The sequence below is a fragment of the Trichoderma virens genome, assembly GCF_000170995.1.
Source record: "Trichoderma virens Gv29-8 chromosome Unknown TRIVIscaffold_91, whole genome shotgun sequence".
NCBI classification, from domain to species: Eukaryota; Fungi; Ascomycota; class Sordariomycetes; order Hypocreales; family Hypocreaceae; genus Trichoderma; species Trichoderma virens.
Window position 1 is genome coordinate 196,985 of NW_014013658.1, and position 25,598 is coordinate 222,582.

The 25,598-nt window shown below is 52.2% G+C and overlaps 8 protein-coding genes across 8 annotated transcripts; 5 read left to right on the forward strand and 3 right to left on the reverse strand.

Moving 5' to 3' along the window:
- Positions 1 to 3,898: 3,898 nt before the first annotated feature.
- On the forward strand, positions 3,899 to 6,164 carry TRIVIDRAFT_11751 (putative serine/threonine-protein kinase; the record flags this gene model as incomplete). Its single annotated transcript, XM_014094529.1, has 3 exons — positions 3,899 to 5,141; positions 5,236 to 5,477; positions 5,544 to 6,164. Coding segments are annotated over 3 exons (2,106 nt in total), but the record flags the coding sequence as incomplete, so codon positions are not given.
- A 2,232-nt stretch (positions 6,165 to 8,396) lies between these two features.
- On the forward strand, positions 8,397 to 10,329 carry TRIVIDRAFT_164135 (uncharacterized protein; the record flags this gene model as incomplete). Its single annotated transcript, XM_014094603.1, has 3 exons — positions 8,397 to 9,289; positions 9,367 to 9,817; positions 9,892 to 10,329. 3 exons carry the CDS (start codon positions 8,397 to 8,399, stop codon positions 10,327 to 10,329), a joined length of 1,782 nt encoding a protein of 593 aa, XP_013950078.1.
- A 287-nt stretch (positions 10,330 to 10,616) lies between these two features.
- TRIVIDRAFT_39916 (glycoside hydrolase family 27 protein) lies at positions 10,617 to 12,545 on the reverse strand (the record flags this gene model as incomplete). The annotated part of the gene is made up of 5 exons (XM_014094604.1): positions 10,617 to 11,285; positions 11,365 to 11,607; positions 11,739 to 11,950; positions 12,070 to 12,340; positions 12,450 to 12,545. The coding sequence occupies 5 exons, from the start codon at positions 12,543 to 12,545 to the stop codon at positions 10,617 to 10,619; spliced, it is 1,491 nt and encodes a 496-aa protein (XP_013950079.1).
- Positions 12,546 to 14,522: 1,977 nt separating this feature from the next.
- On the reverse strand, positions 14,523 to 16,124 carry TRIVIDRAFT_39349 (uncharacterized protein; the record flags this gene model as incomplete). Its single annotated transcript, XM_014094605.1, has 1 exon — positions 14,523 to 16,124. The coding sequence occupies one exon, from the start codon at positions 16,122 to 16,124 to the stop codon at positions 14,523 to 14,525; it is 1,602 nt and encodes a 533-aa protein (XP_013950080.1).
- Positions 16,125 to 17,122: 998 nt separating this feature from the next.
- Positions 17,123 to 17,831, forward strand: TRIVIDRAFT_40077 (uncharacterized protein; the record flags this gene model as incomplete). The annotated part of the gene is made up of 3 exons (XM_014094606.1): positions 17,123 to 17,218; positions 17,297 to 17,620; positions 17,679 to 17,831. The coding sequence occupies 3 exons, from the start codon at positions 17,123 to 17,125 to the stop codon at positions 17,829 to 17,831; spliced, it is 573 nt and encodes a 190-aa protein (XP_013950081.1).
- Positions 17,832 to 18,920: 1,089 nt separating this feature from the next.
- TRIVIDRAFT_39936 (glycoside hydrolase family 27 protein) lies at positions 18,921 to 20,412 on the forward strand (the record flags this gene model as incomplete). The annotated part of the gene is made up of 2 exons (XM_014094607.1): positions 18,921 to 19,495; positions 19,557 to 20,412. The coding sequence occupies 2 exons, from the start codon at positions 18,921 to 18,923 to the stop codon at positions 20,410 to 20,412; spliced, it is 1,431 nt and encodes a 476-aa protein (XP_013950082.1).
- A 977-nt stretch (positions 20,413 to 21,389) lies between these two features.
- Positions 21,390 to 24,385, forward strand: TRIVIDRAFT_80219 (uncharacterized protein; the record flags this gene model as incomplete). The annotated part of the gene is made up of 4 exons (XM_014094608.1): positions 21,390 to 21,481; positions 21,557 to 22,000; positions 22,089 to 23,833; positions 23,896 to 24,385. 4 exons carry the CDS (start codon positions 21,390 to 21,392, stop codon positions 24,177 to 24,179), a joined length of 2,565 nt encoding a protein of 854 aa, XP_013950083.1.
- Positions 24,386 to 24,562: 177 nt separating this feature from the next.
- Positions 24,563 to 25,570, reverse strand: TRIVIDRAFT_39184 (uncharacterized protein; the record flags this gene model as incomplete). The annotated part of the gene is made up of 1 exon (XM_014094609.1): positions 24,563 to 25,570. One exon carries the CDS (start codon positions 25,568 to 25,570, stop codon positions 24,563 to 24,565), a length of 1,008 nt encoding a protein of 335 aa, XP_013950084.1.
- Between the last annotated feature and the right edge of the window lie 28 nt (positions 25,571 to 25,598).

Genomic DNA, 25,598 nt, shown 5'->3' on the forward strand with positions numbered 1-25,598 from the left:
TTTTGGGCGAAAGAAATATGTCGCATCTGTCCCGGCTTCCCGGGGTGGAGCTGAGGAGCTGAGGGGAGGTGATGATATATACGATTTATATATAGTACGGGTAGTTGGGAAGAATGTCGTAGTTGACCCACTGCTACTATCTGTTTTGTTACTATGGCTGTGAGGGTTGTAAAGGGAAAAGGGAATCTCGAGGCTCGTATCTATGTCTTCTACATTCGGGGCTTTGGGAAAGCTACAGTTAGTTAATGCGATGTTTGTCCCTTTCAATGCCTCATTTGATGGAGGCGGTGGGCGGGAATCGCGGGTTCAGCTCCATGATTTACCAGGTTGCACGACGATTCCGATGATATCATAAAGGACACATCATTATTACCTTCAGACAAAAAAGGCAGCCTCGGCAATCTCTCTCTGTGAGGGGCCAGCACGACCGTCATCTGCACTCATTTTTCCTCTATTCAGCTTTTGATGCGCGGCGTTATGACGAGTGCGGATTGGATCGACGGCAGGGGTACTGCACCAAAAAGAGAGCTGATGGGGCGATCCCTTTATCCATCTGAGTCGATTGGAAAATGTGTTTTGTGATCGGAAAACGGGGGACCACAGAGGATGAGGGTCGCAGGGCTGTGATTGGACCGGTTTGAGTGAGCGATACGAGAAATAAACACAAAGGACGATGAGGATGCATGGTGAAGGGTGCAGCTGCAGATGCAATATGCCGAGGAGCCCATGTTGGGTTTGGGGATCTGCCTTTCTCCCCGCTTTTGGAGGAGGCGGGAAGTGGGCAGAAGATGCGTGGCGATGGAGGTGTTTGTTTTCGCCTGGTGTTAATTTACTCGGAATTATTGATCCCAGATCGTACTGCGGAGGAGGGGGAACGTGGTTCTTGAGATTGCAGATAAAAATCATCGTATAAGCATAGAGCTGTGAGTCATACCTCGAGATCTATGCAAGGAACGGGCGCCCCGGACTGTTATTTGATTGTCGTTATGCGCTCCGTTTTACATAGAGCGATAAATGGGACGAGCATGATGCCGTCGAGATGGTGTTTATGCACGTTGACTTGTCATCAATAAGTGTCGTCCAAGTTGGTGTGCTCTAGCGGGATGGGCGCAACAAGGGCGCAATTTTAGGCGGACGGCGGGAATGGCAGAGACGATCAGCCCTTTGTTTTGGAATGGACGAGAAACACATCCAGTGGACTAAAGTGAGTACGAGATAGCGGTGGCGTTGAGGGTGTCTGGATAACGAACGTCCCGTTGCCGGCTGATATGGAGGCGTTGTCTTGTCTCGGGCCGTGTCTTGCATGATTCAGTTAGAAAGAGAAAGGAACAAAAAAAAAAAAAAAAAAAAAAAAAAAGAGGCGTCGTTCAACGTCTCTGGTGCAGACACATGTCAACTCGGTTGAACAAGGTTTTGGCCGCCGTTTTGTCTTGCGAGTGTAGCGCCAGAAGAGGAGTTTAAGGGGGTGCAAGATGTTTTGCGACTCGTTGTTAGCTCAACGTCTGGACAATGCCATGCTTGGCTTTAGCAGCCCTGGTGATGGATACAACCCCGTTGCGTTGGTGGAGGCGTCGACATGTCACGGAATAAATACATGTGAAAAGGTACTTTGTGCGTTACAGACAAACAGATAACAAGACAAAAGCAACTTGACAACTTATCGCCGTCATGACGGGCGAGGCGAACAGAATAGGGGAAACCAATAGAGGACTTCTAAAGGCCAAAAAAGGAAAATGAGAGTTGGGCATTCTTGAAAAATAGCACCGCATGCAGTCGCAACTTCGTATAGGCCGTCACATCTCATTAAAGCAGCGTCTCGTTAGATCGTAGCATTCGGCTTTCTTTTTTGCTCTGCGATTTTTTTGCGAAATGCCACGGTCCGTGAGTCCATGACAAGCAGCTCCACCTTTGGCTGACGGGACCCCATCCGAGTCCAATTTTCCAATCCGGCACCTTCATTAGTCAAGAGATCCATTTTGCAAAGAGTAGCTGAAGAGGAGCGATAAGAGACAGATGGGAAAACAAAAAGCGTCGCGTGGCCTGTGGTTCGTTCCCACTGTACAGCCTCTCTGTGTGGCAGGGGTTGTGACAGGCTTTGTGAGACGAGGGAAGAGAATGAGAGAGAGACGAGGGGGAGCCCCTGCTGGTGGACGGATAAACTGCCGGGCTTGGAAACCAGAGGAAAAGAAGAAGAAAAAAGTAATAATGTGGAAAAGCGGAGAAAGAAAGAAGAGGAAGGGTTTGAAGCTGATTCCATCCAGTGTGACGTGAGCAAGTTGAGATGAATGTCTCAAAGTTCCATGCAGAGACTGACTGGAGCTTCCAAGTTTTTTACTCCTGATAATAGCAGATGTCACTGTTACAGGCGCTGTATTGCCAAGTTTGCGTCCTGTACCACTACGAGTACAGGTTTAGCACGCACTCATGCGCAGGTATTCGGTACCTCCATGTGCGCCACGCGTGCCGTCCTGCAGCCACCACCACTAGTACATGTACCTGTTCCTGGGCCACTGCAGCTGGCCAGGGCTTCAACTGGCCCCCGTAGCTTAGCGGCTGCTCCACTGTGGCCGCCTCGTATGCGGTACCTGGCACGCCTGTGCTCCGCTGCCCAGCGCCCTAGGTACCGCCACCAGCCACTAACAGCACTTCCGCGCGACCTGCAGGTGGTACCGGATACCTGCAGCGCCGCATCCTCCTGCGGGCGCCCGCTTGTACCTGCAACCTGTGCCGATCGCCCCTTTCATCGGGCCTGCCACGGTCCAGTGAGATCGAGCAAAACCTCCAGCTTGTTTCACCAGTCACTACTCACCAGTTTCTTCCTTTCCTTCTTCTTCGTCGTCTTGAGATCGCCTGTTTTTGCAGCTCGATTCCGTCTATCCCTCTCCACATTTCTACTCCCCTCCCTTCCACTCGTTTGGATTGATTTTTCTTTCCCAACTGACCGGGTCTTCCCTCGTTCTCCTGGTTCACTCATTTTTTTTTATATATCCTGAAACGCCCCTAGTGTTCTCGGTACTATTTTGCCTAGCCTCCAATCACCTTTTACTACTCCTTCTCCCATCTCCTCGACAGTCCTGTGAAGGCTTCTTCCTCCTCTTCCTCTTCCTCTTCCTCCTCTTTTTTCATTATCACGCTCGTGTTTGTTCTGTTTTCCCGTTGTGGATTATCACTCGCTTCGCCCATCCCAGTCATTGGCACGGGCCTTGTTTTGACGTCGGCACTGCATTGCGTACTCGACATCCTCGACGACTACCTACTACCTAAGCTAGTGCTTCCTCGTTTGCCATCTGCCCAATTGTGCATTTTTCCTGCAAGCTCGATTCATCTGGAGCCGGTCTTCAGCGACTTCTGCATCCGCGGTGTCTGAAACATCGCCTTCGCCGGTTCTTTTTATGCCCCTGCAGTGGCATTGATTGTTGGTTCATATTGGGTGGTAGCGCAGCAACTTTGGGCGCCATTGACTAGATTCGTCGTGCTGTGTGGATATCCTCAGCTTTAAGCACGGCACCTAGGCTATCCTTGCAATCTTCACAAGAACGAATAACCTTAGCTTTTCAAAGCCTTGAAGCTGTCAATTCGAAACATTTGCTGCCTAATTATAGCAAGCATCGATTATACTTGATTTATAAAACGCTGTGCGCTGCCCTTTCATCCCTAGGCGTGCACCTGTTGCGGAGTAGGGGAAGTTCACATGGCGCATCGTCAAGCCTCTCGCGCCTCACGAAGCTCTGCTGGATTCATCCCTCTTGACGGAGGCGATCTTCGCGAAATGGACAACGGCAGCATCCCCCTCAACCCCTTGACGACGGTCAAGAGCAACGCGTCGACCACGGGGGCCAGGAAGCCCATGGCAGGCTCCCACAGCCATGATGAGCACAACGAGAAGCATGGCATGCACCACCGCCATGCCGGTCGTCGGCGCAAGATGGACGACGAGAGCCTCAAGCGCAGGCAGACGGGCGACGAGGTCAGCCTCAACGCTATGGGTCGGCTCTATGCCAAGATCGTCGGCTTCTCAGTCATCACGCGGTACATGGTCTACGTCGTGCCCGTTGGCATCCTGCTGGCCGTCCCGCTCATTGTGCTCCCTCTGACCGGCCACAAGAATGACATCTACCTAGGCAGCCACGGCAAGGCTGTCGGCCCTCCCTTGTTCAAGCTCTTCTTGTGGATTCAAATCTCCTGGCTGTCTCTTTGGGGCGTCAAGGTGGCCGCCTGGTTTCTCCCTCACGCCTTCATGTTCTTCTGTGGTATCGTCAGTGCTGGCACTCGCAAGTACGCCACCGTCTTGAGCAACCTGACCATTGTCATCTCCATCTTCTTCTGGGGCCTGGCTTCTTGGCTCACCTTTAAGAGCCTCTTCGCCCAAGCCTACTCTGATGACATCTCCTGGGTTGTCAACCTCGAGCGAGTCCTCGGCGCCTGCTTCGTCTCCTCCGCTGTCCTTCTCGGTGAAAAGGCCATTGTCCAACTCATTGGTGTGTCTTATCATCAGCGGTCCTTTGACAATCGCATCAAGGATTCCAAGAGGGAAATACACCTTCTGGGTCTCTTGTATGATGCTTCGCGCACTCTGTTCCCCATGTACTGCCACGAGTTTGCCGAGGAAGACTACATCATCGAAGATAGTATCGAGATGATGCTTAGACGCAAGGCTGGCAAGTCTGCAGTTCCCGGCGCCGGGGCCCCCATGAGGATCATTGGAGATGTCGGCCGATTTGGTGGCAAGGTGACTTCTGTCTTTGGCAATCTTGCAAGTGAAATCACCGGCAAGCATGTCTTCAACCCCAACTCGGCCCACTCCATTGTCATCGAAGCTCTCGAGAAGAAGCGGTCCTCTGAGGCCCTAGCTAGGCGTCTCTGGATGTCCTTTGTCATTGAAGGTAGAGATGCTCTGTTCCCTGATGACGTGGAAGAGGTTCTTGGTCCAGCATACAAGGCGGAGGCAGAAGAGGCCTTTGAGGCCATTGACACCGACGCCAATGGCGATATCAGCCTCGAGGAAATGGTGCGCAAGGTTGTCGAAATGGGCAAGGAACGAAAGGCTATTGCCGAAGGAATGAAGGATATTGGACAGGCCCTCACAGCATTTGATAAGGTCTTGCTGTTCATCGTCCTGCTCATATCCGTCTTCATCTTCCGTGAGTCAACCCCTTGGTTCCTAATTCCCTTATTGTTGGGGCGGGAAACCTCCCATCTTCGTCTCGGACTCATGTGCTAATATTGAAATTCTAGTGTCCTTCTTCAACAGCAGCCTTCTCACCACCATTGCTACCGCCGGAACCGCTCTTTTATCTCTTTCTTTTGTCTTTGCCGTCACCACCCAAGAATTTCTTGGTTCTTGCATCTTTCTTTTCGTCAAGCATCCCTATGATGTTGGTGACCGTATTGAGATCTCAGGCACCCAGATGTTGGTTGACCGCATTTCCCTCTTGTACACCGTCTTCACGCGCACCGACAAGATGCAGGTCTCACAGGTGAGGACACAAATCAGCTCCGAGCAGTGTATTTCTTGGGTAAACTAACACATGTAACCAAACCAGGTTCCAAACATTGTTCTCAACAATCTCTGGATCGAAAACATAACTCGAAGCAAGGCCATGTCAGAGACTTTCGCTGTTGACGTCTCCTTTGACACCTCGTTTGAGGATATCGAACTGCTTCGCGCTGAAATGGAGAAATTTGTCCGCTCACCTGAGAACTCTCGAGACTTCCAGCCCGACTTTGGCATTGGTATTGGCGGTGTCAATAACCTTGACAAGTTGACTCTTAAGATCAGCATCAAGCACAAATCTAACTGGCACAACGATCGCGTTCGGGCTACTCGACGCTCCAAGTTTATGTGCGCTCTGGCTGTTGCTCTTAAGAAGGTCCCCATCCTCGCCCCTGGCGGTGGTGGTGAGCCTTTGGGTGGACCTACGAACCCGAGCTACTCCGTGGCTGTGACCGACCAATGGGCCATTGAGAGCCGAGACAAGGCAGCCAAGGCAACTGATGCCTCGAGAATGGTACCCTCAAACGCACACCAGAGCCCTGAGGAGATTCTCCAGTCGGAGAAGAATGCCGTCGCAGCGCTCAACACCAACCGATCCCTCGTCCTCGAGACCTCGGGCATGTGGGACGCCGATGCTCGCTCCATTGCGTCTAGAGATCCATCGGACGAACTAACTCCGGGGGATCTGAGAAAGGAAAGCAGCCAGCGTGGTGGCAAACGACGAGCAGGAGAGGGCTTGACTGGCCTTACCCCTATTGATAGCCATAACGCGACTTTCCCGCAGTCGGCCACGAGCCCCAGAATAAGGACCTTTGACGAAGAGGCCCAGACCGGGATCCCAGTATCTCAGGATGGAGCGACTGTCGGCCGCCAATCCAGTTACCGCGGTCCTAGCTTCGACGTGAGTCGCCCTGAGGATACCCTTCACCTCTCTCCATCGCTGCATGTCCCCAACCGTGGTGCAAGCGTGGGTCGACGCCAACGAGGATCGACCACGTCCAATAGCGACCAGTGAAACCACAAGAAGTAATACGCTTTCCCCTTTACATAAAGGGAGACAAGTACTCAGTCTCGGAACACACACGTTACGAACGACTTGAGTATTCTGTTCAGATTGAGAATTTCCTTCCTGGTGATATTCTTTTTCACTATGGGTGGACCTTGCGAATTTTCATTGTTTTCAGTATTCAAGGGACGTGTTTTTTGTTTGTAGAAAACAAGAAAGCAAAAAAAGAATGTTTGGGACGAGTCGTTTATGAATTGTATTGCGTCAAAAGAGGCCCTGTTGTACGCTACGAGCACAACGAAGGGCGAGCTGGCTATTTATTTTTTCACCATGGCGGGAGAGGAGGAAAAGCACCAAAAATAGGGAAACTTGGATTGAATTAGACGCAGGATCAAGACGCTGTGGCCAGTGCTGGCACCGCTATATCACGGCATGAATTCTTTTACTACACATTAGCTTTTTTTTTTTAGTTTAAGCATACTCTCTTCTTCTTATTTTGTCTTGTCACAGATTTTTCAAATATCTCAATAGACGCGCCATTATGCCTTGGCAACCTCGTTATGTTTGAACTTTTGATTTGAGGACCAGCTGGTTTTCCATATTCCTTCGATGATTAGGCGTACTTTGATATGCCCAAAGCTCAATTGGAGTTGACCTTGAGTAAATCTCTCTATTGAATATTAATCAGCCTACAAAAGAAAATACTACCACTTCTATCTATTATGCTGAGGTGTCTTAGTACGCCCTGTACCCTGTCTCGTGAGTTATGATGAGAAGCCTGGAACGAGCTTGTAGTCGTCACCACAGCCGATGACTAAGCCCTTAATTTCAGGAGTCTGTCTGTCGAACGTCCGCTCGCTGTGTCTTCAACTAACTAACCAACCTCTCCAACTTATCCGTAAACTAAGATGAAGCTGTCTAATGACTGTCACAAAACACGGAAGACGGGTATTGCTCTCATGGCGATCCGTTTGTGACTGATTGCTTTTCCGAATCCTGGGGATCCAAGTGCCGCGCTGCTGGCTGTCACATCTGACTCTTCACATTTGCTAATCCATACCGCCTCATACCGCAGCTCGACATGGGCATGTGGCATGCTCTGGCCACTCGACGGCATTGGACCACGGCTCCGACTCACCGACCCCTGGTGATGAATCCCGAAATCCCATGCATGTGTCTGCATGCATAGCGCTGGCACCCATGAGCCAAACCCATCCCCGCAAACTTCTCCGCACGGCCAATGGCTCCATCTCCACACGATGGTCTGTGGTGGAAGCCCGAGTATTACCCCAAAAAGCTAGCTGGAGCCCTGTTTCCTGAATCCGTCCCCACCATCAGCACTGCTCGAGGCGTTCGGAAAAGGTGCCAGTGGCTCGCCAAAACGGTTCGATGGGCGACGTCTATTGCAAACAACGCAGAAGCCAGCCTGAGCTAGGAAAAACGTGGCGGCCACGATCGAAATAAGTCATGGCGGTGGGAAAGGGGGGGTGGAAGCATTGGGATCCGAGAAACCTGCGGGGGTGGTCGTCGTTAAGATGCATGTAACGCTGGCCCTGTGAGGCGAGCCGTCGGGAAAAGGAAACTTTTTTTTCTGGGGGAAGACGCTTCTCTTTAGATATTACTTTTGTCTCGAAGCTGACACTGAACGGAAACTGCTTCCTTGTGGATATCATTTCTTCTACTCTCTGTTGCTGTTGCAAAGGGACCAGCTTGCAAACTGTTGATTGTCAATTGCGAGTCTGGGAAGAGCTTTGACTGCATTCTTGGTTGATGACCTAAACCTGCATCGAGACATCGTCCGATATAGGAGGAACCGCCTCGTTGCATCCCCAAGCTTCTCATTGTCTGTTGTCTTGACTTGCCACAACTCTAATCACCCCTAAACTCATATTCGCCATGTCGACTACACCAAACGTCGCGCCGAAGCCGCCCCAGCAGGTATGCGACAACTGTCGCTTCCGGAAAATGAAGTGCGATCGTGGTCTGCCCTGCAGCAACTGCGTCGTGTCTTCCATTCCCTGTCGATACTTACACACACTTCGACGCAAGGGGCCAAGGGGAGGCAAAGGCCGTCGACTGTCTCAAATCAGGCAGGGCCTCACGGAGCCAGACAAGAACCACTTTGAGGTCAGCACGCCGAGCACACAGATCCAGTTCAACGCCTTGGACGACTCAAATAGAAGCCGGCATGGCACAGTAGGGCCTGGCGGCCAGCAAAACCCCCTTCTGGCTCTTGCAACGGCATCTGGAACGGCGACGGAGCATGACAAGCAGAGGCTGTCGGTGGCCTTGGCGGCTCATGTGCAGGTGTTTATGAAGCACCTGTTTCCTATTATGCCTGTTGTCAACGACAGGGAGCTGCTGACCGACTCTCTGCGCTTGGATGAGCTCTCTCCATCGCGGTATGCCTTTCTCCTGTCTCTCTGCGCTGCGACGCGGATTCAGTTGAAACTGGACAACGCTGAGGAGTATGACGAAACCTCGGTCGGCATCAACACATCACTAGACTCGCCGCTTACGGGTGAGGCTCTGCTCACCGCTGCTGAGCAGGCCCGGCTCCAGTTCAACGTGGTTGATGACCTCAGCCTAGACACCCTGCTGACGTCCTTCTTTCTCTTTGCGGGCTATGGCAACCTGGAGAAGCATACCCATGCTTGGTTTTACCTAAACCAGGCTATTTCATTGGCTCTGTCAATAGGCCTACACAGTGAGGCTGCCTACAGCAACCTTGAAGAAGGTGAACGGGAAATCAGGCGGCGGATATTCTGGCTGCTATTCGTGACCGAGAGGTAAGACCAAAAATTGAATGCAGCCTTTGCTAGAAATTTCAGGCAGGCAAGGGAAACTAATGACATGTCTCTAATAGGACATACGCTCTGCAGCACAGGCGGCCGGTGATGCTTCGCAACACCATCTCAAAGCCGCAGATTGTCGACTCAGACTGCCCCATCGTTATGCACGATTTTGTAAACCACGTCCGCCTATTCGAGCTGCTGCCCTGTTCTCTTTACGAGTGGCAGCCTCATACCGATGGATGCCAGCCGCAGGGTGTCGCCCTCAGCCATGCCATCAGCAATAAACTCTCCGCTGTGCAGCCCGCAGAGTCGGTCATGGAGAGCCAGAGATTCGACACGCTTGTCACACAGCAGTGGCTCCGTGTGTCGATGTGGCGGCTCGCATTTGGCACCAAGCCGAATCTCGTGTATGGCCAGGGCCTCATGCCTGCTCTCGGCCTGCCGTTTGAGGCTGGAAAGTCCATCATGAAGGCCCTGGGGTCTGTGAGCCAGAGCTCAAAGGACTGCCACGGAATCGCTATTGTAAGTTTTCGACGGGGAGAAGCAGCTTCATGGTTACAGCAAGTAAACAGGTGCTAACTGAAGAAACTTGACAGGAACAAAAACTTTTTGACATTGGAATGAGTCTAGCGGACGCATCCATGTCTGCTCCTCCCATGCCATCCTTCGAATTCGGACCACAGGACCTTCTCTGCTCTGTCGTCAAGTTCCTAGCCCGTATTCGTGGGTGCCAATCTAATTTGCTGCCCAAGCTTCTAAAGCACTCAGAGATGATTCTTGGCTTCTCAAATCCCATTGCCAGCATCGACATCCACTGGCCGGCATTGCTGGAGGAGCCCGCAGGAGGAGTGACGGAGAATGTGGGAGACTTGACACAGGGAGACGAGTCGTCCAGCAGCACGGGCAGCTGGCAGGATACCTGCGATCTGACGATGTTGGAACCTGGCGCGGCGTCGTTTATGGCGTTGGCGTGCGAGGAAACGCCGTTTGACGCGGAACAAGTGCACATGCCCGGGCAAGTAGAAATTGCATAAGATTTTGATTGCCAGTTTGAAGTAATGTCTTGGGAAATGTTCTCTTTTTTTCTTTTCTTTTTCAACATTTTGGTTGGGTTTATTGGGTGGCTATGGAAAATGTTCTATGAAATATGGCCTTGTTTATGGTTCTATATATACTTATGATGCTGCCATGGTTTCTTGCCAAACCATGCAATCAATCAACAGAAATATCCCTCTTTTTGGAATACTCTCTTCTCTCATTAGCCTCCTCATTCTCTCTCTCTCTCTCTATCGTGAAGCTCAATTGACCATATAGCCCCTCTTCAAAGCTCGTCCCTGAGAAGGCTCTTCCTGGTGGTATCCTGTCCGCTGACGCTCTGCAGCCTAAACACCTTGGCCGCATGTCTTGGAACCCGCGCGCTGATCTTGCCGCCGGCCTCGACGACGCCAATACGCTCACCAAACAGCCGTGGGTCCCGACGGCTCAGGCCCTGGGCATAGGGGAGCTCCGTCGCGTTGTACCAGTCGAGCTTGGTCTGCAAGAAGGACCGACGAGCATCAGCATCCTTGGCGTCGAGCAGGGCCTGAGCGTCATGCAAGCTCATGCGAGAGCCGCTGTTACCCCACAGGTCGTGGACGGCCCAGTCTTGCTGGATTTGCGGGGCGGTGCCCACGCCGTCCATGATGAAGATGTCCTCGAGCGATGCGGACATGTCGAGGTCCGCGTCGGCGGCGTTGAGAAAGATGACGACCTGGTCGCCGTTGGCCAGGGGGCCGCTCCAGACGTGCGTCTCACCTACGCCGTGGCGGTCCACGGGCACGTCGAGGTCGCGCGAGATGCGCTGGATGGCGCGGCCACGGGGGTCCTGGTTGAGGGCAATGATGGCGGGGTTGTTGATAATAGCCAGAGACGACGCCGTCATGGCGCGGAGGTCGTTTCCGAGGAGCAGGGGGGACTTGAGGGCAGCCCACATGGAGAAGTGGGCTTTGTACTGTTTCCATGTGAGTCAAAGTCACAGTCACAGTCACAAGAAGCCCATCACGGGATCTTCCCATCCCACATCCACTCACCTCTTCTTCCGTCATGCCGCCGTGGCCAACTTCCAGCATGTCCAGGTCGTTCCACCCGCCCGGCAGGCCGCGGTCGATGTAGGGAGCCACCTTGTTGATGATGGCCAGGACCGAGCAGTGCGTGCCGGGGGCGATACAGGCCGGGTCGGCGGCGTTTGTGCACGAACACAAGTCATCCGGACGGGCAAACGAGTCGTAAATGTCGCCCGAGATGCGCCAGGAATTCGCAATGGATCCTCCCCACTGCAAAAATTGCGGCAGAGGTTAGCCTATCTGCCTATCTTTTTCTTGCGGTTCTTTCAATGGTGCTGCGAGTGTCGTTTTTTTCGTGACGGAGAAACTCGAGATCGGGGAAACTCAAGAGGGGGACTTACTGTGTGGACGTAGTCCTCGCCCCAGTTGCATAAGCTGTAGAGGATGGACCGGCCCGTCTTCTTGAGCGCCTTGGCCATCTCATTGAAGCGGTTAAAGGAGATGAGGGGCGTGCCAAACCGGCCCATGTGGTAGCAGTTGTCGTACTTGAGATAGTCGACACCCCAATCGGCGAAGCTCTGCGCATCGTTTTCTTCGTAATCGAGGGATCCGGCTACATCGTGACATCAGAACGATTAGCAATTCCCCGTCAACTAACACGCGATACCAAAAGCTCCAATGTAGGACACGCGCAAGAGAGAAAGAGAGAGGAGATGGGGATCAAAAACTCACCATATCGCGCGCAAGTCATCTCGCCCGCGCTCGAGTACATGCCAAACAGAAACCCCTGCTCGTGCAGCGCATCCGCCACGGCGCCCATGCCATCCGGGAACTTGGTGGTGTCCGCGACGAGCTTTCCGTTGGCGTCGCGGCCCGAGGACCAGCAGTCGTCTAGCACCACGTACTTGTAACCCAAGTCCTGCAGGCCGTATTCCGTGAGCAGCTTGGCGGTGTTGGTGAGGAGGGTCGACGAGACGGAGCAGTGGAAGGTGTTCCAGTTGTTCTATTGGAGCGGAAACATCAACGTTGTCAGCTTGGTCGGTGTGATTGTGATTCGATTGCTTCGACCAAAGGGCCGGACAGCACGTAAAGAGCAAGTCACAAATACATACCCATCCCATCTGAGGAGTTCGCGCCAGCCCATTGTTCACGGCCCGGACGCCGCTCGCAGAGAGGGCCACGAGAAGCCCTTCCTTAGGAAACCTCATCTTGTATCAACACCGCGAAGGGAACGGCGAGTTTTTCTCTCGAGGGGATGGAAGAAATAGGGAAGTCCGGTCACAGGTATGAAGAGCCGACGGACAAAACAGAGGAACAATCCTTTATGTCTGCGCCTAATATATACCTTTTTAGGCTCTAATATCAAAAAGAGCAATCCGACCTCTCCCGCCCCAGAACCAGCAAACGGTTCGGAGGAACCGAAACAAGCCACCGACTGCTATTAAAAGAGAAGCAGAGTACAAGATGAAAAACAAAGACAAGCCGCACAGAGCACCCCAAACAATTCTCCTCTCCGTCCCCCGACCCGTTATCCTATATCTCGTCCCTCTCCCCCCTCCATAATCCCACGGGGGATTAGCATTGACAGGGCCCCAGCGGCTATCGTGCCGTTCGTTACGGTCAATTAATCGGGGACGCCTGTGATTCGTGGCAAATCCAATCTGTGGGCAAGATGTTGGCGATTTGACAAAATCGGGGTGGGATCCCGTGGGAGTTTATTCGGGAGAAACTGGGGGGTCCACAGATTTGGGCGAGATCTGTGGGATGGAGATCTTGGCGCTGGTGGTTTATAGCTGAAAAGGGCAATCCGGGGTAAGTTGGCCGAAGGCGATTTGACGGTGCGAGGTAGGTGTTGGATACAGAATCCAGATTCCATTCTTGGTCTGCAGATTGCTGGGTAAAAGTATTGCTTTTGTGGTGTTTAGAGCAGCAGAAGCTGACCTCTGCAGTTTGTATTGCCGTATCTGGAAATGGCCGTAAGCGGTAAGCCGTCCATCAGAATCGCAGCTTGTCCCAACGAAAGAAAACGAACAAGAGGCTTCCATCTAAGCCAGCATCATTCATGCCATGGGCTGGGCACTGTTTTGGTGCATCTGCTGTTCAGCTGTTTCATCTTCCGTTGGAATCAAGGCTCTATTTATCCATACCCAAGTTCTGTGTACCTCCCCATAGTGGACGACGACAGTGAGTGCATGCTCAAGTACTCTCAAGTCTTTCATTCTTCTGATGACAACGGAAGCAGGTGGATGCGTCTCAAAGAGACAAATATGTGCCAATCCTGACATGAGTATCGTTGCTTCTGGACAAGCGTACACGCCCCGTCCCTCCCGTTTGATGGCTTTCTCGGTATTAATAAGACCTCCCGCGAGCTTCTTGTAACAACTCCCTGATGACCAATGAGGCTCTAATAGGGACTCATGCATACAAAATTCCCTGGCGCATGCGCGGAGGCATCTAGGGTTGACATCTGGGATCCCGACAAACACGAAAAAGACGGCACGCATGAGCTCAAGACACAACTGCTCCTGTTGTTCCGTGGTCATCGGCTTTCTATCCCACCAATTTGCTATTGGGCAAATCTCTCGGACCCGACCGCAGAGGGCTTCAAACTATGTGCGAAATTCAGCGATCGAATCTGGTTGCTCCAGAGATTGCTCCCATTCGCACTCGAACGTCATGATTCGGGGGTATGTAGCCATTTTGTAAGAGCAGAAGTGGAGAACAGGGAAGAATATGAGTTAGATTTGATGCTTGGTATAAGAAAGAGAAGACAAAAATATTGATGAATTGTTGAGTTTGTCAGAGGACAGTTTGGAAGATGAAAAACTGGGCTTGAGCAATTATATTTTCCCTGACAGCGCCTTCTTCAGAGATAATATCATTTTCTACCGGGTAGATGCTTTTACGCTTTGTGCAAGAGCAAATCATGAGCGTCATCTATAGTAAGTACGAGGTGGTTCCTGGCAGTTACAGTGTCGTAAGTAAGTAGGTATGGAAGTTACTGTTGACATGCAAATGAGGTACAGCTTCATTCTTAACACAGAATTAAATTTCTCTTACTACGGGTGAACCAGTCATTATCATAACACGTAGGTAATTAATTATTAACTACAAAGCTATCCACCAGACAGATTTAGCCTGCAAACACGGCTAAAAATTACTCATCAACCGCCCTTTCCCTCCTCCTACGGCAGAGCGTCATTCTGGAAGGCGTCAATCTTGTAGCTGGCAAACTTTCTTGCAGGAACATTCCGGGCAAACAAAATGTCAAGCTCTTCATATGTACGATCCTTGGACTCTGGCAACCGGAAATAGGCCCACACAAAGGTAATGAAGGCAGTGCCACCCCAGACGAAGCCGGTGTAGCCCTTGAGATTCCACTGCGTCGGGTTCATGAAATACGGCTGCAGGACACCTGCGACGATACCAGTAACAGCGTAGGCATTACGAGCCAAACAGACTGTCTTTTGACGGAGACGCGTTGAACCAAGCTCTGCCGGAAGAGCCCAACCGAGCTGACCGGCCGAAAGCTGGAAGACAAAGGTCCAGACCAACGTCAAGACGGCCTGGGCCATGCCGACGTGGTTGTCATTTGTTCGAGCATTGAGACCGCCAATGATGATGAGGATAGCCGACATGGTGCCCATACCAATGACATATGTCGTGCGGCGACCAAAGTAAGGCATAATCAAGACCCAAGAAACAATGGTACCAAACAGAGCCATGCCATTTCCACCGACACCGAGGTGATAGGTCTGGGTTGTGGTGAGACCAACCTGCTGGAAGAAGTAGGTCGAGTTGTACGCAAAGTTGATGCCGGAAAGGACCTGACCAGCAAACACCATGCATGCAATCTCGGTTCGTCGAAGCTCAAAGCCCTTAAAGCAGTCCCAGTACGATGTGCCGACAGACAGCTGCTCTTCCAGGTTGTTGGTGTAGATGATCAAGTTGAGACTCTCCTGGAGCTCTTCCTCAGAGGGGTTTGAGCGGAGCTTTCTCAACGACTCCTTGGCCTCCTCGTGGCGACCCTGACGAACGAGATGCCAAGGCGTATCTGGTGCAAACCAGATAATAGGGAACAAGATGACGGGCCAAACCCACTGGACGGCAAAAGGAATTCGATAGGACCACTCAGTCGTGTTGTTGACGAGGCCGGCGAAGATGCCGGCCGAGATGAGTTGACCAATGATGAAGCACATGTTCGTCCAGCTAGTCAGGTACACACGCAGAGTCATTGGTAGGACTTCTGAAGCGTATGCTGGCGCGGTTGTGGCAAAAATACCCCATGGAAGGCCACAGAGCAACTCGCCGACAAGCAAGACCTTTGTGTTTGGCGCAAAGAAGACGATAAAGACAAAGGCGCTCATGGCTGCCAAAGAGCCCAGAATAACCCGGACATGGCCGAATCTGAGGACTAGATAGCCATTAAGGAGAGTGCCGAAGAAGGAGCCGACGTTGGAAGCATTGCCCAAACCAGCTTGCCAGGGGGCTGAGAGCTGATAATTGTTGGTTGCCTCGTTGAAGTGGCCGTATTTCTTGGCGAATTCAGGGTAGGCGTAAAAGTTGCTCAGGAGGTTTGTATCATAGCCTTCCATAATGACACAGGCAGACACAATCAGGCACCAGAAGATGGCCTTGGGATAGAGGCGCAGGGCCTTGAGGGGACTCAGGTTGTGCTCGGCCTCAGCACCCTGCTTTGCCTGTACTGCAACCTCATTGATGGCGAGTTTCTCGTTGGGCTCAATGGGAAGATCTTCCGCATGGGCCACAGCCAATGACTTCTCCATGGCTCCTCTTGACGGTGGAGAGTTGAATATCAAAAGGGTAGCCTCCGTCTAAGAGGAAAAGAAAAGAGGAGAAGGGGGGAGTTATCAAGTGAAAACTTGTCGGTAAGAGAGACTCAAGACAGACTCGTGCTCGTCTTGACTCCTGTCTCACTCTTCCTGGTTCTCGGACAACTTCCTTTGGAAAATGACACCCTGACGAGCCTATTTTATAGTTATTCCAGCTTCTTCTCTCCCCCTCCATTCAGCCCAATAACGACTAGACACCTTCAAAGAGTCCCTATCATTCTGTTGAAAAAACTCTTGGTCTCGTCGAATGGCTTGCAGGGGTGGACTCGGCTCATCTTCTTCACCCCGCAATTGGCTATGCCATACAAGGGTAGACTTAGCCTTACAAGCCTCCCCGGACTTTGTCCTTTCGGCGGCTGTATTGAGGCGCTGTGGTTTGACGGGCAAAAGTATCATGCCCGATAATTTCCCCTTTTGGGTAATATGAAAACGGGCGCGGGGCTCGAAGCAAGGAAGAGGCAAATTCTTTGGCGACATTTGCAGGTGACAGGGATATCTGCAGAGCGATTGAGATGACAATGATGAAGAAAAGTATCTCGCCCTGGTCTCAGGTCGTCTGACGCCTCCAATGTCTCGTGCCATCATGCGACGTTTGTTTGCTGTGGGCTCCACGAGCCAAAATTTTGACTATTGCTGCCCTACTTCGGATGCGTCGAGCTCGACTGGATTGGGGATGATGATAGCGAAGTCTGGAGAACCATAGCCGCGATGCCCCCTCCTATCTAGGAGCTGAGGAATGGCGACATAGGATAGCTCCGGGCTCAGCAATTTCTCGGGGTATCTCGCGGACATGTAGGCGATGGCAATACATTCCCCGGGAGTGACCCCTTTCGGAACCGTACTTAACAATTTCGACCGCAGTAGCTGCCTTCGTTAAACTGATGAATGATTTTCTTGCATAGCCATCGAAAGATCTTTTGGCTGTCGGTGCGATGGATTCCAAAGTCACGGCCGCGACCGTCCAGGCAACGGTGCTAAATGCCCTGTCCGGGGTGTTTGCCCAAGGCATTCTGGCATATCGCAGGGGGGTGAGTAGACTTGCCCCCGTGGCATCATGATGCTTCGCCGTTGGTTGATGTGCTGACACGATGCTCGCTTGCATGCAGACCGTCGATGGTGTTGATCTCTCCTCCATCCTGCGCTTCATAGTGTACACGGTGCTCACAACACCTCCCAACTATAGGTGGCAGGAGTTCCTAGAGCGGACGTTTCCAACCACGACGGAGGCAAAGGAGGACAAAGTTATTAAAGACAAGCCGTCTCATGATGCGGTGACGGGGACCGGTGGCAAGCTGAACATTGCCAACACGGCGGCCAAGTTCATCTTGGATCAGGCACTTGGAGCACCCGTCAACACGCTTATGTTTATCTGCCTGATGGGCCAGATGAACTTTCAGAGCTTCAACAATATCCTAAGCAGTGTCATCAGTGTGAGTACCCCTCACCGGTTGTTGATAAGACTTGGAAGAGGCTGACATTGAGTTACAGGACTTTTGGCCCATGTTGTTTGCTGGCTATCGAGTGTGGCCGCTTGTCTGTCTGTTGAACCTAGTTGTCGTGCCGTTCGACTACCGGCAGCTTGTTGGCAGCATTGCTGGGCTTGGATGGGGAGTGTTCCTCAGTCTCAACCAGATAAAGTAGAGGTTGGTCGAGGAGCGGAGAGCAGACGAGGCAGAAGAACAAGTTCGAAGGTATGGGAATGAGAATCAGAGAAAAGGAGACAGAGCTTGCTGCTATGGATTCCAGCCATGGCAGTGAGGGTCCCTCGTCAACATATTGGTGCTCCTCGAAAGGGGTCAACTTTATGATTTCGCAATCGACAGCTGACTCCCCCTTCCAAGAGGGCAGACGAACATGAAAGAGTAGTTTGTCATGACTCGTTATTACTTGATATCCTAAACGGAGTCGACAGTTGCAAAAACAATGCCTTCACGGAAGGATAGCCGTCATCGGGTCGCCGAGCACTTTAACCGGCAAACCGTTGTCTTCGACCTTTTCCGTCCCCATATCTTTTCCGTCTTAGACATCTCCACCTTTTCCGTATCCTCGCTCTTCATCGCAACTAGATAGCCTCAATGACCCCCATAGTACAAAGTACCAGAACTGGTATTTCCGTCGGCTAGAAGTTACGCTTCGTCCCCGACACGAAGCTCAGCTAAGCTTTTTTCAATTGTAGCTTCATTGCCAAGTTCCGTTTTATACCCCAGACGGGGTTGTAAATCCCCCGCGATCGCAACACAGGGGTAAACCATCTCCGCATCGAACCCCAGAAGATCCCCATACTTTGCATTAGATCGGTGCAACCCAAGTACGTAACTGTCGTAGTGTGTTTGGCCATTTGCTGACACAAGCCAATAATCAAAATAGGCAACGGCAATAGTAGAAAATACGGAGCTTTGCATCTCGTCTTCGGTAAGCCTTGGCAGAGAATGTAGAGCCCGAGCAATCCTCCGGCGCAAGCTGCCGAGAGAATACCGTCGGACTGCCTGATTCTTCCGGTCAAGAGGTCTCCGGAAGAATTCATCTATTACGAGAGAGTAGCAATGGAACGTATGTAGGCAGAATGATATATAATGTCCCTGTGTGAAGCTTGATTGAGTCCCATCAACCCAACTGCAATCTTCCACACCCAGGATTGTCAGCTGGCCAACCCGGAGTGTCTCTACTTGACGTCCTAGGAGTTCCTCGAGTCTTCTTTCTCTTATCCTCAGTTTCGGCATCAGATCAACCATGACAGGTCGTCTGCTTTCGGCGCTCGTGCTCGGCTTGGGTGTGACAGGTGCTGCTGCAGCTCCCAATGCCAAACGGACGACTAGCCATAGCCCTCAGTTGAAGATCATCTCCTACAAGGAGACACCCAATGGCTTCCGCAGCTCCGCCCGTGGATGGAACTCATTCGGCATCCAGGCAAACCCCCTGACTCTCCCCAGCTTCAAGTTTGACCAGGAACATGTCATTGAGCAGTGCGACCACCTTGTTGGCCTCCCTGGATATGACACCTGCAGCTTGGACTCTGGTTGGTCTGTTGGAGACCACGGCGATGAATACGGCCGTATTCTCTATGATAACACCACCTTTAACATCCCCGCATTGGCAGACCACCTTCACAGCAAAGGTCTGAAGCTGGGAGTCTACGTTGTGCCCGGTGCCTTCCTAGAGGATGTGAACAAGACCATCATTCACACAAACACCAAGATTGGCGATGTTTGCCACGGTAACGAGGGCCTTATCCGATGCATCTTCGACTTCACACGGCCTGAGGCACAGCTTTGGCACAACTCTTGTGCTGACCAGTTTGCTAAGTGGTAAGTCCCAAATTATGTGTCACCCTCCCCTCAACATGGTTTGTGCTCACAACGACCTTAGGAAAGTTGATTTTGTCAAACTCGACTTTGTCACTCCTGGATCACCTGACAATGGACAGATGCTCCCTCCGGATGGAAGTGGCACTGTCATTGCGTGGCACAAGGCTATTAAGCAAACTGGTCGCAAGATGCGTCTGGACATCTCCTGGAAGCTCGACCGGACTCAGAAGTACTTCAACATCTGGAACTCCAATGCCGACTCCATGAGAACCGACCAGGATCTCAACAACAGCGGACAGCCCTCTTTTGTGGCATGGGCTACGGTCCAGCGAGCCTTTGACAACTATCGTCAATGGATCGTTGCTGGTTTGCAGTTCTTTGACCACCTGAACATCTATCCCGACATGGACAACCTCCTTGTCGGTAACAACGCCACCACCTCCGGAATCACAGACGCACAGCGACAGACAGTCATGACGCACTACATCGGAGCGGGCGCTAACCTGATTCTCGGCTCTGACCTCACCCATCTGGACAAGTTTGGCTTGAACTTGCTCACCAACAAGGCGGCCCACGACGTTGCCGACTTCACTGCGCAATACCCCATGCAGCCCCGCAACCCCGGCACGGGAGGACAGGATGCCAAGCAGCTGCAAGCCTGGATCGCAGGCCCTGCGCCAAACGGAAAGGCCGTTGTTGTCCTCGCCAACTACGGGCCCGATCTCGGCCAGGGTGGATTCAACGGCACCAGCACCGATGACGAGTGGGTATCGGCTTCATGGGCGGACCTGGGCATCAAGGGAACCTACAGCGTCCACGATGTCTGGAACAACAAGAGCCTGGGCAAGCAGAAGAGCGGCGTCAAGGCGAAGCTGGGACCTGGTGAAAGCGTTCTGTTGACCCTGACCCGGGCGTAGAGGTTGATTGATGATTTCAGTCATTGGGCAGAAGAAAAGCCTGGCTGAGCAAACATTCACAAATTAGATAATTAGACAAATGAAAAAGACATTGCACGTAATACCTCTGAAACGTCATCTGCATCAGTAAGCCGTGCTGTCAACATCTGCATCTCAGAAACCGCCCCCACAGCATGTCTTTCCACCGGGTGCTGCAGAGTGGCCCAACATGCGTGGCGCTGTCAAGGATTTGATCTGCAACATGTCTCATACCCGTATAATGCAGATAAAGACATGCATGTCGACCGTCCAGCCAGTGGTAACAATAGGACAGCTCCAGGCAATATCCTCTTTCAGGCCTCAACACTTGCATTAGGATAGCTTGTTAGTCTTGGAGAGCCACTTGGACTAGCCCACGAGGGCCATGACATGCATTGCACAGGAATCCCGGTACTGTTGAGGAGGTAACACATGGCTTGACATGGCATGATGAAGGAAAAGCGCCGGACATTCATGCATAATCTTGGGCATGATTTTGTTGTACGATGTGTACCTCGTCGATGTACAGACCAGGTAGTCAGCAGAGTAGGAGTGATGAAGCAAATGAAGCCGAATGGACGAATCACATCACAGCATCTCAGACGGAGCACGGAGAAAGTAATGTTACGCCATCTTATCTGTGACATTCTGCGCACCAGCCACAGCATCCTGCCCAACAAAACGCCACACTAGCGCAACCACGTGTGGCTGTCACGGTACCCCACCATGCCACTTTCGGCTTGATCAGAAGAGCGTAGGTGGTCATATCTCCCATATAGTAGCTCGATGCTAATGACATTTGACTTTCGTCCTTCATACCACTCCTATTAAGCTTCTTTACACTCCCTCAACCGATTCTCCATCCAATTCTGCCCTCTTGAGAACCCAATTGCCTCTCCTGTCTCCCAGCGAGAGCTCATGCCGCTTCGGATTGCTCAGCTTCGAGTGTAGCAGCAGCCATGAACGGCCACTTTTCCGCCGTCGGTGACCAGCCGGCGAACGGCAACTATGACCATGGTTGTCAGGTCATAGACGAAGAAAAGGAGTTCAAGTATGTGTCGGAATGGCCTTGTTCTGGTGATTCGGGGCAAATTGGAAGCTAATGCGAAATCCCTCGCCGCCATAGCCGCAACCTCAACGACTACCTCCAGACCATGCGAGTTGCCGAAGCAGGCTTCAACTACCACCTCATCTCCGTGTTTGGCTCTCAGTCTACAGGAAAGTCAACCCTCCTGAACCACCTCTTCGGCACCACCTTCTCCGTCATGTCTGAGACCGAGCGCCGTCAGACCACCAAGGGCATCTGGGTGTCTAAGAACAAGCGCGAGACAAGTTCCGGAACCAAAATGGCAGATAACATTCTCGTTATGGACGTCGAGGGTACCGACGGCCGAGAGCGTGGAGAGGACCAAGATTTCGAGCGCAAGAGCGCCCTGTTTGCACTGGCTACCAGTGAAGTTCTCCTGATCAACATCTGGGAACACCAGGTTGGCTTGTACCAGGGAGCGAACATGGGCCTGCTCAAGACGGTTTTTGAAGTCAACTTACAGTTGTTTTTGAAAGATAAGAAGTAAAGAACCCTGCCCTATCAGCTTACAGGCCACGAGCATTCCGAGGCATGCGCCAATTGAAGCTCACGTGCTAACGGTCTACCGCAGCTCAACCCCCCGATCTCTCTTATTCTTCGTCATCCGAGACCACATTGGCGTTACACCGTTGTCGGCTCTCCAAAACACATTGATTCAAGATCTGACCAAGATCTGGTCATCCATCTCTAAACCAGAGGGTCTGGAGCAGTCCCGTATTGAGGACTACTTTGACTTTGGCTTTGCAGCCCTACCCCACAAGATTCTACAAGGAGAGAAGTTTGAGAGTGAAGTCGCGCTTCTAGGTGCGAGATTCACCACAGGACATCGAGTAGGAAAGGGTGAGGATGGGGCCGCGGAGTCCGAGGGTGGCATTCTCCTGCCCGAGTACCACAGGAGAATTCCTGCGGATGGACTGTCTGTGTATACGGAGGGCATCTGGGACCAAATCGTGAACAACAAGGACCTAGATCTGCCGACGCAGCAAGAGCTTCTTGCTCAATTCCGATGTGACGAGATATCCCGAGAAGTCCTGGTTGCCTTTGACCTGCTTCTGAACCCACTTGAGGAGCAGCAATCTCAAGCCTCTAAGCTCGGCAAAGCCATTGTACTTCCTGATTTGGGTACCACAGCTAGCCAGGCTCGTGAAAAATGCTTCAGAGCCTTTGAAGTGCAGGCTAGCCGATACCACAAGGGCGTCTACTCCCGAAAGAAGCAGGAGCTGGAGAGCAAGGTTGACGGTCGACTCAAGACTCTGTACCAAGGACAAATTGCAGCAGCTCACAAGGCCGGAGTTGCCGCCTTTAGCGAGGCCGTGTCGAACAAGGTAAAGGCCGGGCAAAAGGCTGGCGGAGCTTATGAATTTGCCGAAATCGTAAGCAACGAAAAGAAGAAGACTATGGAAATCTTTAAGGCAGAGGTCGACAGCCTGGCGATTGAGGGCGTCGAGTGGACCAACTTTGTGTCTCAGAATCAGCTATTTGAGGCCGAACTCGATGAGGTTAGCAGCAAGCTGCGCAAGGACGAAATCCGACGGCTAGCCACCCGTGTGGAGCGCTGGGTCAAGTCAAGGCTGGGCGATGCCGTTGGCTTAGAATTCAACAAGCTAGGATCCGGCAGAGGAGGCTCGGGAGCGCCCGAGGAGGGTCAAAAGCCGGCAACGGAAAAGGACCTCTGGGACCGAATCTGGAAAGTCTTTATCGGAATAGTCAGCGAAGCCGAGAGCCGGTTTGCTGACCGAGCCAAGAGTTTCGATGCCAGCGATGCTGAAGTCGATGTAGGCCTATGGCGCCTCCGACGCAAGAGCTGGACGGCCCTCCGAGAGAAGATTGAAGAGGAGGTCATGGAGGGCAACATCCTTTTGAAGCTTAGGGAAAACTTTGAGGACAAGTTCCGATATGACGATGCTGGTGTGCCGCGCATCTGGAGGCCAACGGACGATATCGAGGGCATTTATACAAAGGCGCGAGAGTCCACGCTCACATTGATTCCCCTCCTTTCCAAGTTCAAGCTGTTATCTAGCAATGGGTCTCCGGACTTGATCGGGTTCATTGGCGCACAGCCTAGCGGAGTCGAAGCCGGTGATGAGGAGGATCTTACTCCTATCGGCGGCGTCGATGAAGAAGACGGCAAGAGCCTCGAGGAGGAAATGACCATGCTGAGTGAGAATAAGCGACAGGACCTGGTCGTGCGCTTCAAGAAGACAGCCGATGGCGTCTACGTCGAGGCCAAGCGAAGCGCCATTGGCGGCATGACCCAGGTGCCGTGGTACTTTTATGTGCTGCTCCTCGTTCTCGGCTGGAACGAAATTTGGATGGGTAAGAAATTTCCTTGGAAAAGAGACTCTAATTATTCGGCCTTGACTAACTTATTGTTCTAGTTTTGCGCAACCCGCTCATGTTCATCCTTCTCATTTTGATTAGTGGAGGAACTTACACTGCCTGGTACCTCAACCTCCTGGGCCCCATGATGCAAATGGGCAATGCCGCCGTCAACCAGGGCATGGATATTGCCAAGCAGCAGCTGCGCGAGTTCGTCGCCAACTCAGATACTGCACGACAGGCGTTGGCCATGCCGGCGAGGCAAGACAGCGACATCAGCATGGATACGCTGGATAGCCGAGGAAAGAAGAAGACGGAGTCTGAAAGCCTAGATGACATTTAGATGTGTAAAGGAAAAATTCAAAAGGGGACCCGAGACGACATATGAAGGGAATAAAAGCGCCTTATGTACAAACTCTCAAGACATTGTCGGACATTGAGGGACACAAAGAAGCGTATAGCATTGATGAGCGAACAGGATACGAATAATGGCTACACAAGATAAAATAAAGATGGTTTATCCAAGTCAAATACAAAATACTAAACTCTAAATACCAAACGCCGATGCCTTGCCATAGGTCGGCATATACGACCAGCCATTGATTCCATTTCGTAATGCATCTGCAACGCCGATCCATAATGTGCCCCGGTTGAAGACCATGACTTAAGAAAAATAATAAAAGCCAAGAAATCTGCCCATGCCCTGTTTTCCTTCTTTGGTCTTCTCTAGAATGCTTCTTGACTCGCTGGGGTTCCAAACCATGACGCCAGCTCATTCCCTTGCTTCTCCTCGCTCCCGGACACAAAAAAGTCGGTTAATCTGCTCGTCTCGCCGTCATCATCAGCAGGCCACTCGATTTTGATGCCGTTGCCCTTGCTCTCCAGCATGTCCTTGGCGGTGCCCCAGCTAAAGCGGCATTCAGACCCCCATCCAAAGAGAGGATGCATGTTATTCCTCAGCCATCCCACCGTCTTGGAATCGGATGGATATCCAGAGCCCCATTCCATAGGAATGTCTTCAGACGGAGCCTCCTCGCCGTTGGTAGCGGCAGTAGCGACCTGGCGGGCGTGGAAGAGGGTTTCAAGGGCAGCATCACGGGTGACTTTTGCGCAGACGGAGGCGGCACTGACGCAGGCGTATAGACTATCGGCCTTTTTTGCGACAGTGACTTTGGCGGTTGGGAAGACTCGCTGAAGTTTGGCCTGGTAGGTGGCTGGCGGGCCGATGGTGTCGACGTATATCTCCTTGATGTTGACGCCCTTGGCATAGACGGCGCGGATGAGATCCATGGTGGCGTCCATGGCCTGGGCGTTGAGGTTGTATGAGACGGGCTTCATCATGTTGGCGCCAATGTCTCGTGCTGAAAGTGCCGTCGTGGCCCAACCACACGATTCGTGAAGATCTGATCCAGGAGTGCACAGCGTCTCCATCAACTGCGAGCGCACCGTCGCGGAGAGCACCTTGGAGTCGTCAAAGTGATGCGTCTCTCTGAGCAGCGGATCTGAGATGTCGGCCGGGAGGAAGAAGATGCCGTAGACCATGGGACCGAGCACAGGTCCGCGACCGGCTTCATCGACACCGAGGACGCAGGGCGGGGCGGAGGAGGGATCGGAGGGATCGGTTGGGAGGAGAGCCGGCGGGATGGGCGAGAAGTGGGAGAAGGTTGCGCCGGAGATGAGGGTATCGCGGTGGGAGGAGACTGAGGGCGGGACGAAGGTGCCGGAGGAGGGCATGGAGAAAGAGGCGGCGGCGGTGGAATCG